The sequence below is a fragment of the Stomoxys calcitrans genome, chromosome 1 (genome assembly GCF_963082655.1).
Source record: "Stomoxys calcitrans chromosome 1, idStoCalc2.1, whole genome shotgun sequence".
Lineage (NCBI taxonomy): Eukaryota > Metazoa > Arthropoda > Insecta > Diptera > Muscidae > Stomoxys > Stomoxys calcitrans.
In genome coordinates, this window is record NC_081552.1 from 155,164,173 (window position 1) to 155,187,105 (window position 22,933).

At 38.8% G+C, this 22,933-nt stretch overlaps 1 protein-coding gene across 8 annotated transcripts in view; it reads right to left on the reverse strand.

Annotated features, from left to right (window-relative positions):
* The window catches only part of LOC106089411 (GATOR complex protein Iml1), a 130,668-nt gene that overhangs the window by 4,130 nt on the left and 103,605 nt on the right, over nt 1–22,933 (reverse strand). For 6 of the 8 annotated variants that reach the window (XM_059360110.1, XM_059360108.1, XM_059360105.1 and 3 more), the window contains 3 exons: nt 15,848–15,973; nt 5,430–5,734; nt 5,194–5,361 (listed from right to left, as the gene is read on the reverse strand). In XM_059360110.1, coding sequence (XP_059216093.1) covers nt 5,194–5,361; nt 5,430–5,734; nt 15,848–15,973 — 599 coding nt within the window. Of the gene's footprint in view, nt 1–5,193; nt 5,362–5,429; nt 5,735–15,847; nt 15,974–16,221; nt 16,284–22,933 lie in introns of all 8 variants that reach the window. The other 2 variants (XM_059360107.1, XM_059360109.1) reach the window with 2 other exon arrangements.

The window sequence follows — 22,933 nt, forward strand, 5'->3', positions numbered from 1 at the left end:
CAGTAGTCGAGATGCAATCCATAATCGACCCATAAATTTTTATTCATTTAGTTGTTTTTATTTTACGCTCGAGGTCTCCTTTGTTTTCTCCTTTTTTTTTATTGATTTATCAATATTCGCATTTCAATGAAATGCATTTTCAAGACACCTCTTTTGCATTTCTTATTTTACTTCTATATCTAAATGAGAAACAAAACGTGAAACAAAAACTTAACAGTCGTTGTCTGCTTTGTAACTGTTCTCTCTTTATTCTTATTGGACTTTGTTCACCTATTGTACCAACAGTCTATAGTTGCTCGTACATCCCTCTGTGTGTCTGCTTTGTAATTCATGCGATTTGTTGTTGTCGTGTTGATGATGTGTAGCGTTTCAAGTTGTTGTTGTAATCACATATTCATGTAGAGGTGGCGATCCTCGTCAAGCTCCTGTAGGTGAGCAAGCTCGTGCCGTTCCAATGGCCCTGATCGAACCGATCGCCGCGGGAACAGGGTGGCCATTGGTTATTTAAAAGGCGCCAATAGCTCGCCTTGTCATATCGAGCATCATAGGCAATCAGTATTTGTGCAAGACCCGGTGCCAACCGACCTCTCACTAAGACTTCCGCTCGATACCGCTGATTGTCCGCGACTGCCGTTGCAGCTACTCCGTATGGAGCATTCCACTATCCGCAACCTGTCTACGCGCCCGGTAGCTCGCAGTTAAGCTTCTAGTGATAGTATTGAACACCACACAGATCGGACCTCAATGTTGCGGCCTGTACGGTGCTGACAGCTATCCCGTGCCGGGAGCGTTTCAAGTGCTAACCTCTTGTTGTAATTCATCTCGTCATATATTATTCTCATTCTCTCCAAGTCTGGCTCATGATGTTCTGTTACACAGTGTTCTGGGAATGCTGTTTTCTGGTGTGTGTTTCTATATCTTAGTTTAATACCAGATGTATGTCCTGCCAGTCTAGTTTTTAATTTATTGTTGGTGATCCCCATTTGATCTGTTATACTACATTTGATTTTTTCATGTTGTCTAATTTTAGATCCCTTTATACCCATACAAAGACAAAATTAGACAACATGGAAGAATCAAATATAATATACCAGATGAAATGCAATAGAGATGGAGCTATCCTAACGTTGCATTTTAATTTGCTGTAGATTATATGTTGAAAATGCATTTCATTGAAATGCGAAATATTGATAAATAAATAAAAAAAGGAGAAAATGAAGGAGACCTCGAGCTTGAATCAATAACAACAAAATCTCTCATAATGAAAGTAAGGATTTTCAATAGTAGGGTGAAATCAATTTTATTATCAAGCCAAGGCTTTGGCCAACAATAGGGCTCGATGGAGAGAGCTTGTTGACACTGAACTTTGGCCACATTTTATAGTAATATATTTAATATACTCCAATTGTAAATAAAGGACATATATATATATATATATATATATATATATATATATATATATATATATATATATATATATATATATATATATATATATATATATATATATATATATATATAATATATATATATATATATCCTTTATCAACATCTCATCAGTAAGTTTGTGGTACTGTGGTGTTTTCACGATACACGATAATCAGAACAACTTTGACCGCTAGAGTCTTTTTCCGTAGGGGAGTAAATGTAGGAAATCTCCATGGAATAGGAAAGACATTCACCGTAACGATCGTATTAAATTGTATATATATATATATATATATATATATATATATATATATATATATATATATATATATATATATATATATTTATTTATATATACATATACATATATATATATATATATATATATATATATATATATTTATATATATATATATATATATATATATATATATATATATATACAGCGGTCAAAAAAACTATTCATCATTAGCAAAATTGATAATAAATTCACTTATTTTGGGTAATTGAAGAAAATTTAAAGTAAACAAATAATGCAGTTTTATGCAATAGTTTATTTTTCGTAATATGTTTTAAAATAAATTCAAAAAATAAATTTAATTAGCGCAAAAAATGCAATTTTATATAATAACACCAAAAACAGAACAAAAAAAGTATTCATCATTGATGTGCTATCATCAAAGTCAAATTCAAATATTATTTGGGAATCCCCCTTTTCTGTTTTATTTAGTAAAGGAGGCTTTGCCCTTGACAGCAAATATTTAATTTCATTGAAAATATAGTTTTTGTCAAAATGGGTCGTAAGCAAAACGAGGTTTCTGATGAGGTAAAAGTTTTGATAATAAAACACCACAGGAATGGTTTAACTCAAAAAACTATCAGTGAAATATTAAATAGACCACGATCTACTGTACAATCCATCATCAGAAAGTGGACAGAAACGAAAACTGTTGACAATAAACCAAGATCTGGTCGACCAAAAGCACTTTCAGTTGGAGATGTGCGTTGGCTAGTGCGGCAAGTTCAGAAAACTCCGAAGACAAATGCGACCATTCTTCGTAAAAACACTATGGAATATTTAGGGAAGGAAGTTACTACACAAACAATTCGAAATACACTCAAAAGGCATAGTTACAGAGGAAGAACTGCACGTAAGAAGCCCTTTATAAATAAAATAATCCGAGTGAAAAGGCTAAACTTCGCAAAAATGTATGTAAAACAGCCCGAATCATTTTGGAAAACAGTCATTTTTGCAGACGAGAGCAAGTTTAATCTTTTTGGGTGCGATGGAAAGGTCATAGTGTATAGAAAACCAAATACAGAGCTTGAAGAACGAAACACAGTTGCTACTGTAAAACATGGTGGAGGTGGTTTAATGGTTTGGGGGTGTATGGCGGCTTCAGGAGCGGGAAATCTTGAAATTATTAATGGAGTAATGGATCATAAGTATTACATTGACATTTTAAAGAGGAATTTAAAAGATAGTGCTGTAAAACTTGGGCTTGGTAATAACTTTCAATATTATCAAGATAATGACCCCAAACATTCTGCTTTAAATACCAAGATGTGGATGCTGTATAACTGCCCCAAAGTCATTAAAACTCCTCCTCAAAGTCCCGACTTGAACCCAATTGAACATCTTTGGGAACATCTCGAACGCAAATTGAGAACGCGCAATTTTTCGAGCAAGAGTCAAATGCAACAGGTGATAATGGAGGAATGGACTAATATAGACTAAAATATAACCGCTAAATTAGTCCAATCGATGTCAAACCGTTTAAAAGAAGTTATAAGACGCGGTGGTCGAATAACAAAGTATTAATTTTTTTAAATTATGTTATTTATTTTTTTGTTTTTTTGCAATGATGAATACTTTTTTTGTTTAATTTTTTGTGTTCAGCTGTAAAATGGCCCTTTTTGTTCCAATAAATACTATTTTTTTCTTTAAAAACAATGAAATTGTGTACATATATATCACACAAGCACTACTGCATCATTAGTTTAATATGTTTATATATATATATATGTATATATATATATATACATATATATATATATATATATATATATATATATATATATATATATATATATATATATATATATATATATATATATATATATATATATATATATATATATATATATATTTGTTAATGGGTTAAACAAAAAATGAACGTCATGGTCAACAGATTCGAAAGCTTTACTGAGGTCAAGTGTGGCAAAAATACAGGGATTGCCTTTATCAACATCTCATCAGTAAGTTTGTGGTACTGTGGTGCTTTCTAAAACCCAATCAACAAGGGTCAAAGTCAAGGGTCAACTTACTGATGAGATGTTCATAAAGGCAATCCCTGTATTTTTGCCACACTTGACCTCAGTAAAGCTTTCGATTCTGTTGACCATGACGTTCATTTTTTGTTGAACTCATTAACAATTTTAATTTGTCACATACCTTTTGTAGACTTCTTATGTCTTTTAGCAAATCGCTCGCAGTTGGTAATCTGTCATGATCGTGTTTCTAATGTTAATTCTATTTCTACTGGTGTACCCCAAGGTTCTGCCTTGGGTCCAGTTTTGTTTATGCTCTATGTTAATGTGCCAATGATTTTCAGTCGTTAAGTACAACTGACTCTGATACGTTAGAAAGTTGCATCTCGAACATTGATGAAGATATTGGACAAGTTTGTCAATGGGCTCTTCAATACTCTCCTCAAAATATTGTTGTTAAAAACAATGTTGTCACATCGACTGATACTGTGACCTAATTGGGCTTTGTAATTGATTCTGATATTGTATATTCCTTCCACATTGCACATATCTGCTCCAAACTATACTTTATACCTAAAAAACTCTACAATTTAAATGTTATTTTACCCACACAAATAAAATATATGCTGGCTCATTCATTGCTGATGCCTCATATATTGTATGGTGCTAAAGAATATTCCGGATCCAATAGGACAAATCTGCTTAGGCTTCAAAAGTGTTTCCATACCATGCTACGGTTTTTTTACGGTCGTCGTTGTAGACGAGACAACGAATACATTGCGAAACAATTACTTGGATGTTCTTTTGAGCACTTTCTCAATATTAGATGCGTCTGCTTTTTCTTCAATATCCTTAAGTACCGCGAACCCTTCTTCCTTACTTTCAATTCTTGCATTCAACCCGGAATTCTCAAATTCTTATTAAAAGTGTCAATCATGTTGTATTTGAAAAATCATTTGTAATACGCTTGTCAAGGCTATGAAATTCTTTTCCGACTAGTCTGTCAACAAACTTTTAATTCTAGGCTAATCCAACATTTCTCATGGGCAACTCAATTGAATTCGTTTTTACCACTGATGATAGTTCACATTTGCTGCTTTCTATTCTATTCAAAGAATAGTAGAGCAAAAACATTTAAAATTCAGCAAAAAGTGTGTTGTTGCTAGAAGCATTTGACTGATTTCCTGTATTGCGATTTAATTTTCGACCAAGAAAAATCATCAGCAGGAGATGTCAAATGGATCATGGTGTAAGTTGTAAAGCACACATCTGAACAGGGCTCTTTAAGACGACTTGCTTCATGGTCTAAAGTCGGACAATATCCTGCAATGGAATCTCAATAAGATTTTAAGACCAAAAAAAGCGCAAACAGACAAAACTTGAAAATTTTTAAATCGATCAATGTAAAGCCCGGGTGGGCGAAGTTTGATAAAAAATAAAAAATGAAGGAATGAATGAATTTGTTAACTAAAGAGTAACGATCTTATAACTCACTATTTTTACAATTATCTGTCCACGATTGTGGGGACGGAACATCTTTTAGGAAATTAGGTATCCGAGGCAATTGCGTTTCATCCAGCCACAAATTGCTGCAACCCAGTAGTTCAATTTCCATCCATTCGTTTTCGAAAGCACTTAAATCGTTCAGTGGTGGAGCGTAATCTAAGAAGAAAAAGGTATAAGAGTATTTGTAAAATCTGGTTGGCGTTGGTATTCGGCCATATTAATACCTTTGGCATTTTTATCCTGTTGAGCTATATAATATAGGTAAAAACCTGGTATTATGGGTTTGCTGAAATCCCCCGAAGCATGGCAAATCATTTTCTCTTTCCGCATTTGCTCTAGAACTTCCAAAGGATTTCGACTATTGTCGAGATTGTTTTTCAGCCAAACCAGGGCATCGAATGACACAAACGTGTAGGAAGGAAGACTTTGTGTTTGCGAGAGAAAAGCGACACCGTGCGCGGGGTGTTTTATGGCTTCAAAAATCTCACTGAGTGTAGCATTAGATCGTAATTTGATCTCGGCTCGTGTACTGTAATAGAAGTTTTGAAAAATATTTACATATCGCAACGAATTGATCTAACATTTTTAATAGTTTCAACAAATTTAGAATAAAATTCCATTTAAATCGGATAAGACATACGCCTTATCCAGATCCATGATTATCAGGCTACATCTGACTTTCAAACAAATTTGGGCAAACATTGGCATGCATATTGGAGTTCTACTGTGCGGATATGAGAAAAAACTTGGAGAATGTTCAGGTATTGCAAAGAGAGGACCACTACAACAAACGCTTTACTTTCGAGATGCTGCACATAATAAATGTACATCAGGATAAGAGAATGAATTTCAAAACAGGCATAGAAAATTGCACGTCTAGCTATAGACATATTGTAAACATGACTTGTGCCATAAACATGACATATCATAAACATGACTTGTTAGTTCAATAGTGTTGTGTTAGTGAGACGTTTGAACATTGTAACTCAGTAAGCTTTTATGTGTGATTTGTAGTTTTAAGGGTTTGATTGTAACCCTTTTTTTGTTTAGTTTCTTAACCTGTTGAGGCAAACCGCTGAAAGAAGAAATATTGTTAGAAATAAAATTAAATAAATAATTTCGAAAAAAGAAATCTCGAGCTTGTTTCAATAAATAAAATGGTTATTAACAAAAAGCTCGAATAAAACGTAAGAATATGTAAGAAAATTTTATTAAAATTGGATGGGTGAAGATACCGAAATAATGACATAGGAAATGCTCCAACGTCTCATCATCTTCATCGCATGAAGTTGGTGTTGTAACTTGGGAATGTTGTACAATACATACACCCAGAGAAAGTTGTTAGTAAAAGGATCAAAAATGTTTGCTATAACAACAGAATATCTGTTGAAAATGGGATAGAAGTATAAGTAGTCCACAAATTTCATAAATACTTCAAAAACTAGTGTATTACTTCATATTTTTTGTCCAGATTTCTACGATTGATATTCATGCTTTTAAACAAAAAATGTACTGCAAAAATTGAGAAAAATGTTTTTAATATGTATATATATAGAGATTAGCGTAGCTAGGGAGGCACTGGGGGGACATAGAAGTTTTGGCATATTTGTTCAAAATAAAATCAATTTCGGTGCAAGCAAATGGTATCAAATACTATTGGGTTGCCCAAAAAGTAATTGCGGATTTTTTAAAAGAAAGTAAATGCATTTTTAATAAAACTTAGAATGAACTTTAATCAAATATACTTTTTTTACACTTTTTTTCTAAAGCAAGCTAAACGTAACAGCTGATAACTGACGGAAGAAAGAATGCAATTACAGAGTCACAAGCTGTGAAAAAATTTGTCAACGCCGACTATATGAAAAATCCGCAATTACTTTTTGGGCAACCCAATATATCCGTCTTTACGATATGCAAATCTATTTTAAGTAAGTAAGGCCGAGTATACCAAGCTGAAGAATTTTTTTTATCCTAGTTTAAGCCACAGATTACGAACTTTATTTAAAGATGACCAGTTCTCCAACTTTTTAAGGGGACATTTCCTTTGGTGATGGATTTTTTATTTGATACTAAGGATTTTTCTAAAGTGAAGCGGCTAGTAACCAAGGTTGCGTGCTCTCCAACAAAACCTTATCTTAAATGGTAACTTAATAGATCCTTAAATTTGCGTCTTGTTATTAAAGAGACAAATCTTACAATAAGAGTAAAAATGTCGTTGAAGGTTCGGAAATTGACTTTGGGGAAAGGCACTGTTGGTGTTTTCGCTGTGCGCTGTGTCCTTTCTTTTGCCTGCTCGATTCTGTTGAGTATCCAGGTCCAGGTACTATGCGACTAAGATGTAGTGCGTCCAGACGGATCTGGGTCTGGCTGAGGAATAAAAAAGGTGACGTGTGTCGTGTGGTTTCTGGTCACAATTGGGACATACATCCTGCACGTTGTCATCAATCCTTGCTCTGTAGGAATTGAGCCGGCTGCATCTGCCGGATTTCAATTGAGCCAGAACTACTCTGGTTTGCCGGGGGAGGTTAATTTCTTAAGGTGCAATGGGAAGCGATCGTTCTTCAAGGACCACATTCACACGATGAATGTTGTCTAGAACCGATTGACTTGAGGTTCTTTTTATCCACAAGATGATGATTTGGATGGTCTCTGCGATAACAGCCAGAAGATATTGCTAAGACAGCAGATCTGAATATTATTCCATTGCGTATCACAGAACTGACGAGACCACACTGGCGCTGCATAACTTACCACAGACCGGGCAATTGCTTTGTGCGTGGTCAACAAGGTTTCTTTGTCTGCACCCGGCAAGTGCTGCCGGCAAGTGACTTGAGAACCTTGTTTCTACTTTTGACTTTATTGCAAATTGCTGTGGCATGTGGGGAGAATGTGTAAGAGCTGTCAAATGTGATGTCAAGTATTTGGGACACTTGATGGTCGGAATCATTTCGTCATCGACCATCACAGTCAGCTCAGTATTCACCTCACGCGCATTTGTAGTGAACAATGTGGCTGAAGATTTGGTGGCAGATATCTTCAGATTTCTTGCAGCGAAATAAGAGGCAAGCTCGTTGAGGTAGACATTTAATCTATCGCAGATGTCATCAATGGGTGGGGGCCTGATGCCATGATCGTACGATCGTCCGCATATGATACGATCTTTATGGCGTCTGGAGGGGTGGAATGGAGGATAGATAGAGGTTTAACAGTGCCGGAGATATCGCACCATCTTGAGGAACTCCCTGTTTCACTCTACGGTGCTTCTTCGGACTTCTTATCCCTAAATTCCACAAATGACTGGCGACCGCACAGATAATTCGAGACCCAGCGTTTCAGGTCTGGCTGGAGGGACGTATTGGCGATGTCCTCAAAAAGTTTGGCATGGCTGACCGTGTTGAATGCCTTCGATAGGTCCAGTGCCACGAGGACCGTCCTATCACATGGCCTTAGGCTAATTGAAGCCACGGCAAATGTGTGCGGTGATTGCATGCAAAGTAGTTGTTGTGCTATGCAGTCTTCGTAATTTAGACGCGAGAGTAGGGAGATCGGTCTGTAGGACTCCCCTTACTCGGGTCCTTTTCAGGCTCCAGTTAATCACGGATGCGAAGTCTGGCTCTCCTCCTAGCCCTGTCACTCACGGAATGCACAATAAATTGACGATTGAACAACCTGGCGGACCTCTTAGGATCAGTCACAGTTACGTCGCCAAAAGTCACTGAGGTCTTGTCATCCCGTCTACCGGGATTCGTTGAGTGATTTAACAGTAGACCACAGCTTGCCTAAACCGGTACCTATGTTACATTGCTTCCAGATTCAGCTCGTTGATGTAAACTGAGGCGGTAGCCCCTGACGATGAAGGAAGAGCACGATGCTGATATTTTTCAGGGCCAAGTATCTGGGGGACCACCTCTGCCCCTAAAACACCACTAAATCAGACATCATGAGAATATCGGGCTGAAATGAAGTATTTTAAGAATGGAGTACACCTTACATCCAAACTTAACTGTTGGTCAAGTTAGCAGGGTATTTCACTAAAAGATCTTTAATTGTCAAAAATAAATATTTCAAGGAAACTTTTGTTCCATATAAAGTAAAAGAAGGCGCAGCGGAGCAGCCCGGGTCAGCTAGTTATATATATATTTTTACATTATATATATTATTTTGTTCATTATACTTTTTACAGACGGTATCCACGATAATGAAGAGAGGCTCATAAAGGAAAGCCAATTTTTTCTTCTTTCTTTTAAAAATAAATATTTTAAATCAATATATTAGATGTTTTATCAGCAACTTAATCCAATAAATGAATTCTTGTTTGAACTGTTGAGTGGAGCGGACGTATTGTTATTTCACTCCGCAAGAATTTTCCTGCAACTCGTAATAGGTCATTATTTTTGAAAGAAAAATATAAGTCAATCAAGGAAAGCTACAATAGTGGTTTTCATTAGGCGTTTGATGATTTACGTCTGTTTCCAGTAGAGCGGCAGATCTAGAGCTCGGGAGTAGGCTTAGAATTGACTTCAAAGAACCAACAGCTGCGGGGTGGTATCAAGCCGTAGTATGTTGTCTGAAACATCGACTGGTGCATCGGCTGCTTCAGGCTCCACTAGCCGACAGACGACTGGTCAACAGGAGCTTTTGACGAAGACACCTATTTCGAGTCTCAAGGACAAGGCCGAACCTATTCTTTCTTCGCATGCCTATAATTTGCATAGGCCATCGGCCTTCCCCGGTGAATGAACACGCTCAATAAGAGGTTGGAATAATAGATGACGCATCGCTTTCAGTTTTATTGGGAGGCTTGGTGCTAATGATCCTAAGACTCTTACTAATAGGGGAGAGACTCCCTAAATTGGGCTCGGGAATTCTTTGCACAGGATACCCCAAAGTCTACAAGTATGGATTCGGAAACTGCACCGCAGTCAGCCAAAAGGCTCAACAATTTGCTCAAAGGCTCAGAACAAATCCTGGGTAGAATTCTGCAGCTCCGTTGAGGATACATCTGAGGCCTCTAGGCTAATCTCATATATACCAGTGGGATGGAGGGACACGAATGTCATTTTCATTCCGAAAGCAAGAAAAACCTACCCCACGAAGGCTAAAGATTTTCGCCCTATTAGTATGTCATCCTTTATGCTGAAGACTCTTGAGAGGTTGATAGAAACATATCTTAGGGCAAAGATCCCTGGAGATCGCCTGTCGCGGCAGCAGCATGCATATAGTAAAGGCAAATCCACTGAAACAGCCCTTCACGACCTAGTCGGCTACATAGAGGATTCTCTCGCTGTCAAGGAATATACAATGGTAGCATTTCTTGACATTGAAGGTGCTTTCAATAATGTAAAACCGACGTCAATCAGGAAGGAGTTGGAATTTCTAGGCATCAACTCTATCGTAAGAAAGTTTATTAATAACTTACTGACTAAAAGATGCATTACGGCATCTGTTGATCTAAAAAGATGGGTCAGCAGAGGAACACCTCTAGGAGGTGTACTGTCTCCTCTACTTTGGAATATAGCCATTAACAATATATTATAGTCTCTGGAAGAAAAAGGTGTGGTCGCGTATGCTGATAACCTAGCAATTGCGGTTAGGGGAAAGTTTCCCAGCACTCTAAGAGTATATACTTCAAGAAGCTCTACGTGCAACAGCGAAGTGGGCTACCAAAAGTGGTCTAGGTATAAATCCGTGCAAGACAGAAGAAGTTTCAGAAGTGCAAGACAGAAGAAGAAGAATTTTCAGCAGGAGATACAAGTTGCCTACAGTGGAATGTTCCATTTACGAAAAGCGAAAAATACCTGGGTGTTTTGCTGGACAGGAAATGAACTCCAACATTTTGGAAAGGGCAGGAAAGGCCACTCTTGCCCTATACACCTGGAAGAGAGCCATTGGCAAAAGTTGGTGGCCGCGTGTCATGCATTGGTTATATACTGCAGTTGTCAGACCTGTAATGCTATATGGTGCTGTGGTCTGGTGGACGGCGCTTCAAATTCTACCTACTGCTCAATACTTAACCGGATCCAAAGGATGGCTTGTTTGTGCATCACAGCCGCACTCAGGACGACACCATCTGATGAACTGAATTTAATGCTTCATCTTATGCCTCTGGACATTGTGACTACCCAAATTGCAGCGACCACTGTCGTGAGGTTAAGGCAGCTTTCTCATTGGTCATGTGGCGGCTACGGACACTGTGTTAACCTTGATACAATATCCGATGTTCCAGGCAGTGTAGATTACATTCTACCTGAGCCGCTTTTTGATAAAAATTACTGTACCACTATTCCTGATAGAACCGATTGGAACAACGATATCCCTGGTAACAGAAGTTACACAAACTTCTATACGGATGGTTCCAAACTAAACGACCAGGTGGGCTTTGGGGTGTACTCTAAAGATCTAGAATGGTCATATCGAAAAGGTTACCCGACCACTGCAGTGTGTATCAAACGGAGATCCTTGGAATTAAGGAAGTGGTGGAATGGCTAAGATATAATGTCATTACAACAATTAGCATAAATATCTCCTCAGACAGCCATTAAATACCTGGAGAACGTATTTCTGAACACAAAAACCGCCCCGACTGTCACAGATCTCTCAACGAGATGGCTGAACAGTTCAAAATTCATCTGTGCTGGGTGCCGGGCCACAGAGATATCCCAGTTATTGTAGAGCGGACGAGCTTGCGAGACTGGGAACTACCCTACACTTCCAGGGATACTGGAATCTGTGGGTATGCCTCTAGCGACTTGTAAGCGAAGTTTTCAGGACCTGTCTGATTTAGTGGATGTGAACATTCGCTAGTTATTGGGCTTTTTAAAGCGATCTAGATGGTAGGAACTAGAAGGAATCTTCCTTCTTCTGTTCCCGTGGAATCTTCCTTCTTCACAATGGACGAAAGCGTGTAAGTAAGCCTGATGGCAGACTGCCACTTAAACCTAACATAACCTAATCCAATAAAATAAAAAATTTTGTAATAATGCAATAAATATCAATTATTTTCTTTTATTAAATTGATAAAAATGTTATTTGAGAAAAGGGACAACCTTCAAATAAATTGTTTTATGGAGTTAATAACTGCTAATATTAGTTTTTGAGCTTCCCATAAATCGAAAAATTGTTAATCAATAATACAAAATCGTTTATAGGTCAGATTTCAGCGAATTTTTTAACTGAATGAACAAAATTTCTTAATTGAACCATGTTTTTCACTTTCTCTGTGTAATGAAATAATATCCAAACAGTATCGACGAAAAAAAAAACCATCAAAGATGAAATATTCCCCAAATTACTTTTTTTTTAGCTTTTGAGGTTATTTCGTAACGCCACGTCCGTTAGTATTTAGCAACTTAAATGTTAATATGGCGTTTTTCATTTTTTGGCTCGTAATCATTGCTAAAATCCTTCGAAAAGGAAAAATCTTAAACTTTCAGCCATCTTTTTTTGTGTGTAAATAACCTAGAAATCTGAATTTGTATTCTGACACCGACTAGACTATCGTTTAGAACCGACTTTGGCGGCTTTTGCAATCGACTTGACCATTTTTACGTCTTGATCATTTGAAGTGTTAGACTCAGACCTCTGAAAACAAAATAGTGGCGTATTGACAAAATAACCTTAAGCTGTTGTTATGAACGTCGAAAGCAATAATGCTTACGTAGAATGAGATTTCTCCATTACAAGTGTAGGAATTGTTTACATTAAATTAAATAGAACAAAAAGTACTCGAAAAAATTGTTCGGAGTTTTCTGCACAACAAAAGCTTAAACCCTTACGATAAATGCTTGATTGCTTGCGTTCAACCAACATCAAGAAGTCATAACGAAGTAAATGCCACAGACATTGGGTTAGGTTGAAAAGAGGGTGCAGACATTTATCCGCCCCATGCCTCTATGGTCATGCACCCAAGCCAGTAATCGGCTTTTTGTGCGTTCTAAATTCAAAAAAAGTAACCTCGAAAAGAAAATCCAAGTTAGGATTTCCGTGCTACTTACATGCCACTGGCTCATGTCTGGTATAGTGTTCCCACCTAAGTGCCGGGGAAAGCCGGGTAATAACAAAGGAACTGCTCCAACGTCTCATCATCTTCCCTGCACGACCTACACATGCCGCACCGATTTTACATAAGTGAGCTCGTAGTCCTATGTATCCCGTTATGATACCAATAGCTATACTGACCTCCATCTATCTTCCTTTCAGTAATAGCCTCGCATTCTCACGATCTGGGTCCCCCATAGAATTTCCGCCATTCTACCGACCGTTTCGCTGTTCCACAGGGTTGCATGCGCATTTGTCGCCCACGCCCTTAACTCGGACTGCTTCGATCCGAAAGGCTTTCGGTTAACCAAGTTTATTGACGGCAGGGCAGTCTACCGGCCCTCACCGCCAAATCGTCTGCCCTTATATTCCCTCTTACTCCGTTATGGCCCGACACTCTTACACTGCAAGACTGTTCGTGATCTTACAGTCTTGGTTGTTATTGCCCTTATGGCAATTTTACTTTCCGCAATGATGTTCCCTACTCGACGTCCTCGCGTTAGCACCCCACCACCTCACGCATTCCGTGATCGCCTTGATCTCCTCCTGCAGGACCGTATTATGGTCAGACAGTCTAAAACAGATCTCAGTCCCTGGGTTCTCAATGTTGACCTCCTAGGCCCATTCTGTCCTCTAATTTTGATCCATCCCTCTAACATCATCTTCCAGATGGCAATACTAGGTTTGCGTCAATCCAAGACTTTGCCGATGGCAGCCGTGCCTCGCACTCGACTTCAAGGTGCATCTCAGGTATCCGATCGGAAATCTCTTTCCTTCCTTCCAGGTTTCCTATCGTCGCCTCGAATATACCGCGATGGTATGAGCTGCTCCCATCCTCAATCCATTCTCCTCCCATCCCCAATCTATTATTCTTCCATCCTCAATCCATTCTCCCATCGCCTTAAGTCTCATAGCCGCAGTGGCTGCCTCACACTTAATCTGTATGTCAATGGGTCGGATATCTAGAGTAGTCCCCAGTGCCCTATTGGGCGTGATCCTCATTGCTCCACCTATGCCAAAACAACATGTTCTCTGAACCTGTTGTATGGTCCTTTTTCCCTTTAGCAGTCAACCAAACTACTGAGGCGTAAGTAAGTATTAGTCTAATCACGCTTCTGTAGAGCCAGTGGACTATCCTCGGATTCAGGCCCAATTTCGAGCCTACGGCCCGTCTACAAAGTGCCTAACATATGTGAGCCTTTTCAGTATGCTTCTGAATGCGACACTTCCAATTCAGTTTCCTGTCCAACATCACATCTAAGTATTTGACATTGTCAGATATTGAAATCGTCTTATAGAGGAAACATGGCCCACCTTCGCCTTCCTCGTCAGTCTTCTCTGGGTTAACATTGAGACCTCTGGGTCTAACTCACACATGTTCGAAAATACGATCCCTAACCAGATTCTCCACTTGGGACCGACGATCTGGTGGAATCCTACCGGATGCACTGCCGACATTGATGACTCCATAAGTTAGCTCATCTCTGTTTTGCTTCCTTGCCACTCTGGCGTAAGAGCGCGGCTCCTTACCATTCTCAGCGACCATCTTCCCCTTCCGTGATGGCTGTGGCCTCCTTTTGGAAGTCGCTGTCCTCCATGAAGATTCAAGGGCCATGCGCGCTTCCTTCGTTCCTGTTTCGACTTTGTCTACCTCCGCCGGACACTGTCTGGGGTCTCCATTGCGGGATGGCTGGCTTGGCTTTCCCAGAGTACTTGAAAGCGGGGAGCTTTTTTCTTCTACAGCATTTTAGCAGTGTTATGCTCTTCGGGAGATCTGATTCTTTTTCCTGCATCTGTAGAAGTGCTTAGAGTGTCAGTTCCATCCCTTTCAGAATCCTACACTTTCGTCCGATTGCGCTGCCGGTACATACTCCTCTGTCTCCTTCGTCGTGCCCCGGATCGCTACCTCGGTCTACTTGTGAGCTTAGCAAAGCAATCGCTCACTTCTGCCGTCTTCCCGCTGCCTTCATCTCTCGATTCGGCTACGATGACTGTTTCATTGCCACCGTCGCTGTCTGAATCCGAGTCGGAAACACCACCTTTACTTAAAGGCTGGGGATGAACTGTGCATCCCTCTGGTTTATCCGTCTCTTCCTCATTAATTAGTCTGACGACTAGTTGTGCGCTTAAAGCATTACTTTCGACTACAGGTGCGAAGGCACCCACACCTATAGGAGGGGAGGACAACACGCTACCGTCTTATGCCACCACCGCAGCTGTTGGGTCTTTGGAGTCCATTTCTAGCCTGCTCCAAAAAGGCTAAAAAATTATTCGAATAGGTAGTACCTATTCCGAGATACGGATATTTTTTTCTTTGAGGAGCGAAATAAAAACACGTCCACCTATATTTATGTTTATAAACAAAAAAAATTAACAATTTACATTAATGTTAAGCTCTTACTATCATTTAGATATTCATAAGTTGTAAAGTATCCTTCAAAGCTTAAAATTTTTAGTTTAAAATCAGCAGACAGTGTTTGCCAGTATCAGCAAACTTATTTTTCTAGATGTACTAGTGATTGTCTCACTTCAATATTTCGATGAGTTACACTGATTGAGGGTATAAAAATTATTTTTATATACATATGTAAATATCACTACTTACTTCTCGTCACAATCGTCGTGTTGGTTGTTATCTGCTAGAGCGGCAGCAGCGGCATCTGCTGCTGGATGAATGAGGCGTCCTCCAACTGCTCCCCGTTCGGATTTGACTACAGTGGGACGTATGCAGCTAAATTTGGAAAGACATGTAATTCTTAAGCGAAAGGGGTTCTTAGCCGTTCAAATAATTTAAACATTCAATAAATAATAAAAAAAAAAAAAATCACACAAGTTTGCTAGAGTGAGAGTGCAATAGGGTGTATTTACATTTGTTTTGTTCTTGACAAATACACAAAATGAAAATTATGTAAAATTGAATTATGCGAAATGGATTAATGAAAATATTGCAGCTATTGTGTGAGAACGAAACCAACAAACCTTTGCTGAGGTGAATTTATACTATGATGATGCTTATCAGAGGGGATTTTAGTGGTAACATGCTGAAAGCCAAAAACCAAAATTAATTAAAAAGATTATAAGCAAAAATAAAATTATGCACAAGTTTTAGATAACTAAAAACGAAAAATATCGTTATAATGTGTAATACAAATAACACTAAGGCTGTACAGTATCGGCGGTTTGATTTACAAATAACCTAACTATAGTGCAAATCATAACGCTTAGCAACCTACAATTTGCGTTTGAATTACCCCAAATAACACCGAACTAAGATTAACTATTTCACTGTGGAATGTTTTCACAAATCATTGTTTCCGTTATTGTAGATTACCTCAAAAAATCATTTCTTGCTATAAAAAGACAAGTAGGCAACCCTCCCATCATATGTTTTACCATCAGCATTATTTTGGTAAATTGTGTTGTTTGCGTAGTGTTATCACAAAAAATATAAGTGGAAGAGCTATATTTGCTAACAATTGTTATTTATTTAAAAGACAATGACGAAAATGCATTGAAATTCCTTTTTTTCATGTTGGCCCAAGTAGAAAAACGTTTCGTCCATGCATTTAGTGAATGCCGAATTTCCAGTCAGTAAAGAACTCAGTACCGTAAAAGAAAATTTCGCAGATTTTTTCAATATTTTTTTTTTTTATATGGAGTTTCACTGTGCTAATTTGGCCAAGAGAATGAACATCACAAGAAATGAAGGACTTTTGTTGATTACGGAAATCGTTAGCATAAAATCGTGAAGATCAACTCATTGGGTAACCTCATGTATGGACATTTCATGTGGGAAACTTCGTTATTAGCAAAATGAACGAACTAACAAGATTGCATCGGTTAAGAGCTTATAGCAAAGTGTGTGAGTTTAAGGCAAAAGTAAAGCAAACATAAAACGTTATGCCCGTACATTGAAGTAGGAGACATAGACGACATAACAATGTAACCGAGAAGAAGTAATTTTACGTTCACAAAATGTCCTTCTGCAATATAAAAACTTGTTGAAAACGTGCTTGGGTTATGTAATTATAGAACTTTGCTCTACAGAAGACACACGGGCAAAAATAACGAAAGTTACATGCCAGACAACTAACAAATTGTCAAGATAAAAAACCAGAGGAAAAGTATGAATTTTCCTAAGATCGATGTCATATTGAAATTTTTTAAAATATGATTTTTTGTCACTCTATTATGCTCCAAGCAGAAAAGTTAGGGAAATTAAGATATTTATTAAAAAAAAATGAAATTTATTTGGTAAAATTTGAATAGCATGTTGACAAAGAGTCTGTTTTTATAAGAGTGCCCTTATCCCAGCTTCTGTTAGATTGTTTTCAAGCATAAAAATTCCAATATAATGGTTTTAACTTGCTTTTCCTACAGCTTAAACACAATTTTGATGCAGTTTTTGCCATCTGCATAAAAAAATCGATACGTTTTTAAAGAGCAATACTTTAAAGTACGCAAAGATTTGCGGATGCTAACTTGTTTTGTTTCACTGTCAAACATCAGTTTAGTCTATAATTTAACCATGAATCGTCTTAAAAACGTACAACGCTTGCAAATTATTGAATTTTATTATCAAAATGAGTGCTCTGTTAAAAAAGTTCATCGCGCGCTTCATCCATTTTATGGTTATATATATAACAATAACAACCCCCAAATGGGACGTATTTGCTTGCCATTAAAGATAGTGGAGCTCGATATTGATAGTTTTTAGGGCCGACACCCCAACCTGGACATATTTGCTGACTTTTGCAATAAGGGGTTTAAATAAAAGTTAGTTGAGATTAGAGAACCAATTTGATATCCAATTTTGAAGCCTGGGGGACCTCCTCACCGATCATGGCAATATGGGACTCAAAGGGAAAGGCATTTGGGAGTAGAGCACGAAATTCATACCCACTTTCAGGACCACGTATCTGGGGTGCACACTACCCCCTAAACCCTCCAACCACTACCCTGGGGGCCTTCCCAATCCCAAATTCCGCTTGAGAATATCGGGCTTAAATAGTGCCTTAAACTGCCGAGCGAATTTATAGACCAATAACGATCATATGAAAAGTTAGTCAAGCGATATACATATACTAATTTCGTAGCATGGTGTTTTACTATAAGCTCTTTAATTGTCGAAAATAAATATTCAAAGGATAATTTGTTTCGTATGAAGTAAAATAAGGCACAGCGGAACGGGCCCAGTTCAGCTAGTATGATTAATAGTGAACTGTTCAGGTGCCAAAGCCTTAGCCAGATTCCACGATATATGGGTTAATTCGTGCAGCGGATCCATGTGTTTTTCCGGCGTCCCCTCCTTTACTGTCCTTTACGTTTCAGTCTAGGTCATTTCTCCCTATATCAGCGAGCGGACGGCGTAAGATACGACCAAACCAAGACCATTTTCTCTTCCGGATTTCTCCAGCGACAGGGGAAGTGTTTCACTTATTAGCAATTCCTCTTTTGAAATACCATTTGGCCAGAAAATTCGAAAATTTGCCGTAGGCAGCGATTTATGAAAACTTGGATTTTGCGGGTAGTTGCTTGTGTCAGGCTCCAAGTTGTACAGTCATATAATAAAAAAGATTCACAGGTTCACACTACTGTTGAAGATTCTGACTTTTGTATTATGTGAGATGTCACTGCATCTCCAAGCTTTGTTGAGTTTAAAAAAGGCTCTTCTTACCTTGTTGATACGTATGCGTATGTCTGCTTTCGATTCTCCGTCCTTTGTTATTTTGCTACCAAGATAGGAGAAATTGTCAATGTCTTTAATGACATAGTCGTTCATAATGAGCGGCATCAGATGTTCCTATCCAGTTATGTCTGCTTTCCCATTTTCAGCAGACAAAAACTGCTGTTTTAGCAAACATTTTTGCTAATTTGAATAACAAATTTGGTTGAGTGTATACAAGACATCGATACAACTGCTGCGTTGTCTTGGTCATGTTGGCAGAATAGATAAAGAAGCTCCAGCATAGTAGTCTTTTGTAGGCAAACACGGTGGTACAAGCAAACCGGGACGCCCAAAATCCCGATGGAAAGATCAAGTGGTAGGAGACACCTCGAAACATGGTGTTAGAAATTATTAAATGAGCGCAGAAGATCGATGCGCTAGGAACGCTATTCTACGTTCGGCTAGTGGAAAAAATGTTCTGTCATAGCCAATTAATGTAAGCAAGTACCATTTGAAAATAGCAGATAAGTTTTGCTGTTTTAGCAACAAATGACTGCTGTCCCATTTTCAGCAGCCTTTTGCTGTTACAGCAAACATTTTTGCTATTTTTACTAAAAAATTTTTCCAAAAAGCGAAGTTTACGCGGCTAATTATTTACATGTGTCGCCAAAATTTTTGAAAAGGCCACACAAAAAGTCGAATTTTCTTAAAAATGATAGACCTAGTCTTGAAAAAATTGAAAAAGTTGCTCCAACGAGAAATTCATGCGTATAAACACCTGGAAAGAGGAGATATATATATCGAAAATCGGATTATAACTAAAGAACAAACCCGCAAGACAGAAAAATAATGTTCTGCAAAAATACAATAAAAAATCGCAATTTTCAGCAAAAAGTCGCAGAAAAGTTGCACAAAAATTAGTTTGGATCTAAAAAGGTCCAAACTTTCGAATTAAGCAGCACAACTGTAACACTGCTTCTACAGACGCTTAAAATCTTATTGAAAATTTACATCAAACATCCCGCGAACTGCTTAAATACAAACAGCATGCCTATGTCAAGGGAAGGTCGGCGGAGACAGCCCTGCACGAGGTTGTGCATAAAATAGAAGAATCCTTCGATGCCAAAACGTACACACTAGTGGTATGCATTGACATCGAGGGGGCTTTTAACAATGTGCGGACCGACACACTGATCCAATCCTTAGAACAGTACAGGGAGACTGGATAAACCATATGCTAAGGAACAGGTGGATAAATTGTGTGTCGCATGGCATAAATAAGGGAGAAAGAGGCACAGGGCTCGCCACAAGGGGGCATTTTATCGCCACTCCTATGGCTGACCACCATAAATGACCTATTACGGATGCTGACTGAGGAGGGATTTGAACCCGTCTGCTACGCAGACGATGTTATAATACTTTTAAGGGGTAAGGATCCGAACGAGCTATGCAGAAGAGCCGAAAGTGTCTTGTATATGGCATATGACTGGGCTAGACCCAGAGGTTTCAAATTTAACCCCGAAAAGACTGAAATATGCCTGTTCACGAGGATGACGAAGGTGGGCCAGTTTAACGCATCACGTTTCCTCAATAGACGTTTTCGATATCTGACAAGGTCAAATACTTAGGTGTGATCTTAAACAGAAACTGAATTGGAAGTGTCACATTCAGGAGGGTACTGAGAAGGCTGACAGATATCGGACACTATGTAGACGGGCCGTAAGCTCGAAATGGGGCCTGAATCCTAGGATAGTCCACTGGCTCTACAGGAGCGTGATTAGACCAATACTTACTCACCCCTCAGTAGTTTGGTGGACTGCTATCGAGAAAAAGTGCAACATAAGGACCATACAAAAGGTTCAGGGAACATGTTGTCTTGGCATAGGCGGAGCAATGAGGACCACGCCCACTAGGGCACTGGAGACTATTCTAGATATCCGACCCATTGACATACAAATTAGGTGTGAGGCAGCCACTGCGGCTATGAGACTTAAGGCGATGGGAGAACCTGGAAGGAAGGAAGAGGTTTCCGATCGGATACCTGAGATGAACCTTGAAGTGGAGTGCGAGGCGCTGCTGCCATCGGCACAGTCTTGGATTGACGGAACCCTAGTTTGGCCATCTGGAAGATCATGTTACACGGATGGATCAAAGCTAGAGGGGACTGAGATCTGTTTTAGACTACCTAATACGGTCCTGCAGGCGGAGATCCGGGCGATCACAAAATGCGTGAGGTGGTGTGAGGCTAACGCGAGGGGGTCGAGTGTGAACATCTTTACCGACAGTAAAATTGCCATAAGGGCAATAACAACCAGGACGGTAAGGTCACGAACAGTCTTGCAGTGTAAGAAAGAGATTAACGCCTTCTCTGAAGATGGCAAAATCCGCATCGTTTGGGTGCCGGGCCATATCGGAGTAAGGGGGAAAGAAAGGGTAGACGATTTTGCGGTGAAGGCCAGAGGAGTGTCGTCAATAAACTTGGTTAACCCGAAGCCTTTCGGGTCGACGCAGTCCGAGTTAAGGGAGTGGGCGACGAATGCGCATGCGCCATTGTGGAACAGCGAAAAGATCGGTAGGACGGCGAAAATCCTATGGGGGTATCCAGATCGTGAGAAGACGAGGCTATTACTGAAAGGAAGTAACATGGAGATCAGTATTGCTTACGCTATCATAACGGGACACAGGACTACGAGCTCACTTATGTAAAATCGGTGCGGCAAGTGATAGCATGTGTAGGGCATGCGGGGAAGATGATGAAACGTTAAAGTATTTCCTTTGTCATTGCCCGGCTTTCGCGTCCAACAGATACCGGTACTTAGGTGGAGACACAATATCAGACATGAACCAACTTAGGGGAGTGGCATTGAAAACAATAAAGGATTTTGTAAGTAGCACGGAATTCCGAACTTAAAATTTTCTTTTTAGAGGTTACTTTATAGTTTTTAGAGCGCACAACAAGCCGATTACTGGCTTAGGTGTTTGTCCAAAATGGCATGGGGCGAATTAATATCTGCATCCTCTTTTTCAACCTAACCTATTGAAAATGTACACCAAGTTAAATGTAAGTACGTTGGCAATTGGCTGATGACTATTGCGTATATATTTATATTAGTTTTTATACCCTCCACCATAGGATGGGGGTATACTAATTTCGTCATTCTGTTGGTAACTACTCGAAATATTCGTCTGAGACCCCATAAAGTATATATTCTTGATCGTCGTGACATTTTATGTCGATCTAACCATGTCCGTCCGTCCGTCTGTTCCGATTGGAATGAAATTTTGCAATTCTTATCCGATTGGAATAAAATTTTGCACGACGTGTTTTGTTATGATATTCAACAACTGTGTCAAGTATGGTTCAATTCTTACCCGATTGAAATGAAATTTTGTACGACGGATCCGCTCATGACCATCAACATACGTGTTTATTATGATTTGAATCGGTCTATAGCCTGATACAGCTCCCATATAAATCGATCTCCCTATTTTACTTCTTGAGCCCCCAAAGGGCGCAATTCTTATTCGAATTGGCTGACATTTTACACAGGCCTCTAACATATAATTTAATTGTGGTCTGAACAGGACCATATCTTGATATCGCTCTTGTGGCAGAGTAAATCTTTTCTTTTATGCTTTTTTTTGCTTAAGAAAAGATGCCAGGAAAAGAACTCGACAAATGCGATCCATGGTGGATGGTATAAAAGATTCGGCCCGAACTTAGCACGCTTTTACTTATTTTTTTTAATTAGTTGACACTTAAAATAAAATAAACATCTTGTTCTGATTGGTTGAAACAAAATTCCCGAACATTTCAAACGTCGCGATGATTCGAATTTCATTGTACAAATTTTGACATATCGAGTTCCTAAAAAATATGCTTTGTTGTGGCAATTAATCAAACGCCTTGATTAAAAAAAAACAAATTTACTATGAAAATTTGGCAAAAATTGCCAAAAGATTAGTTTTGGATACCTTACACCACAGTGGTATGGAGGTGGGACGGCCACTCAAACATATGAA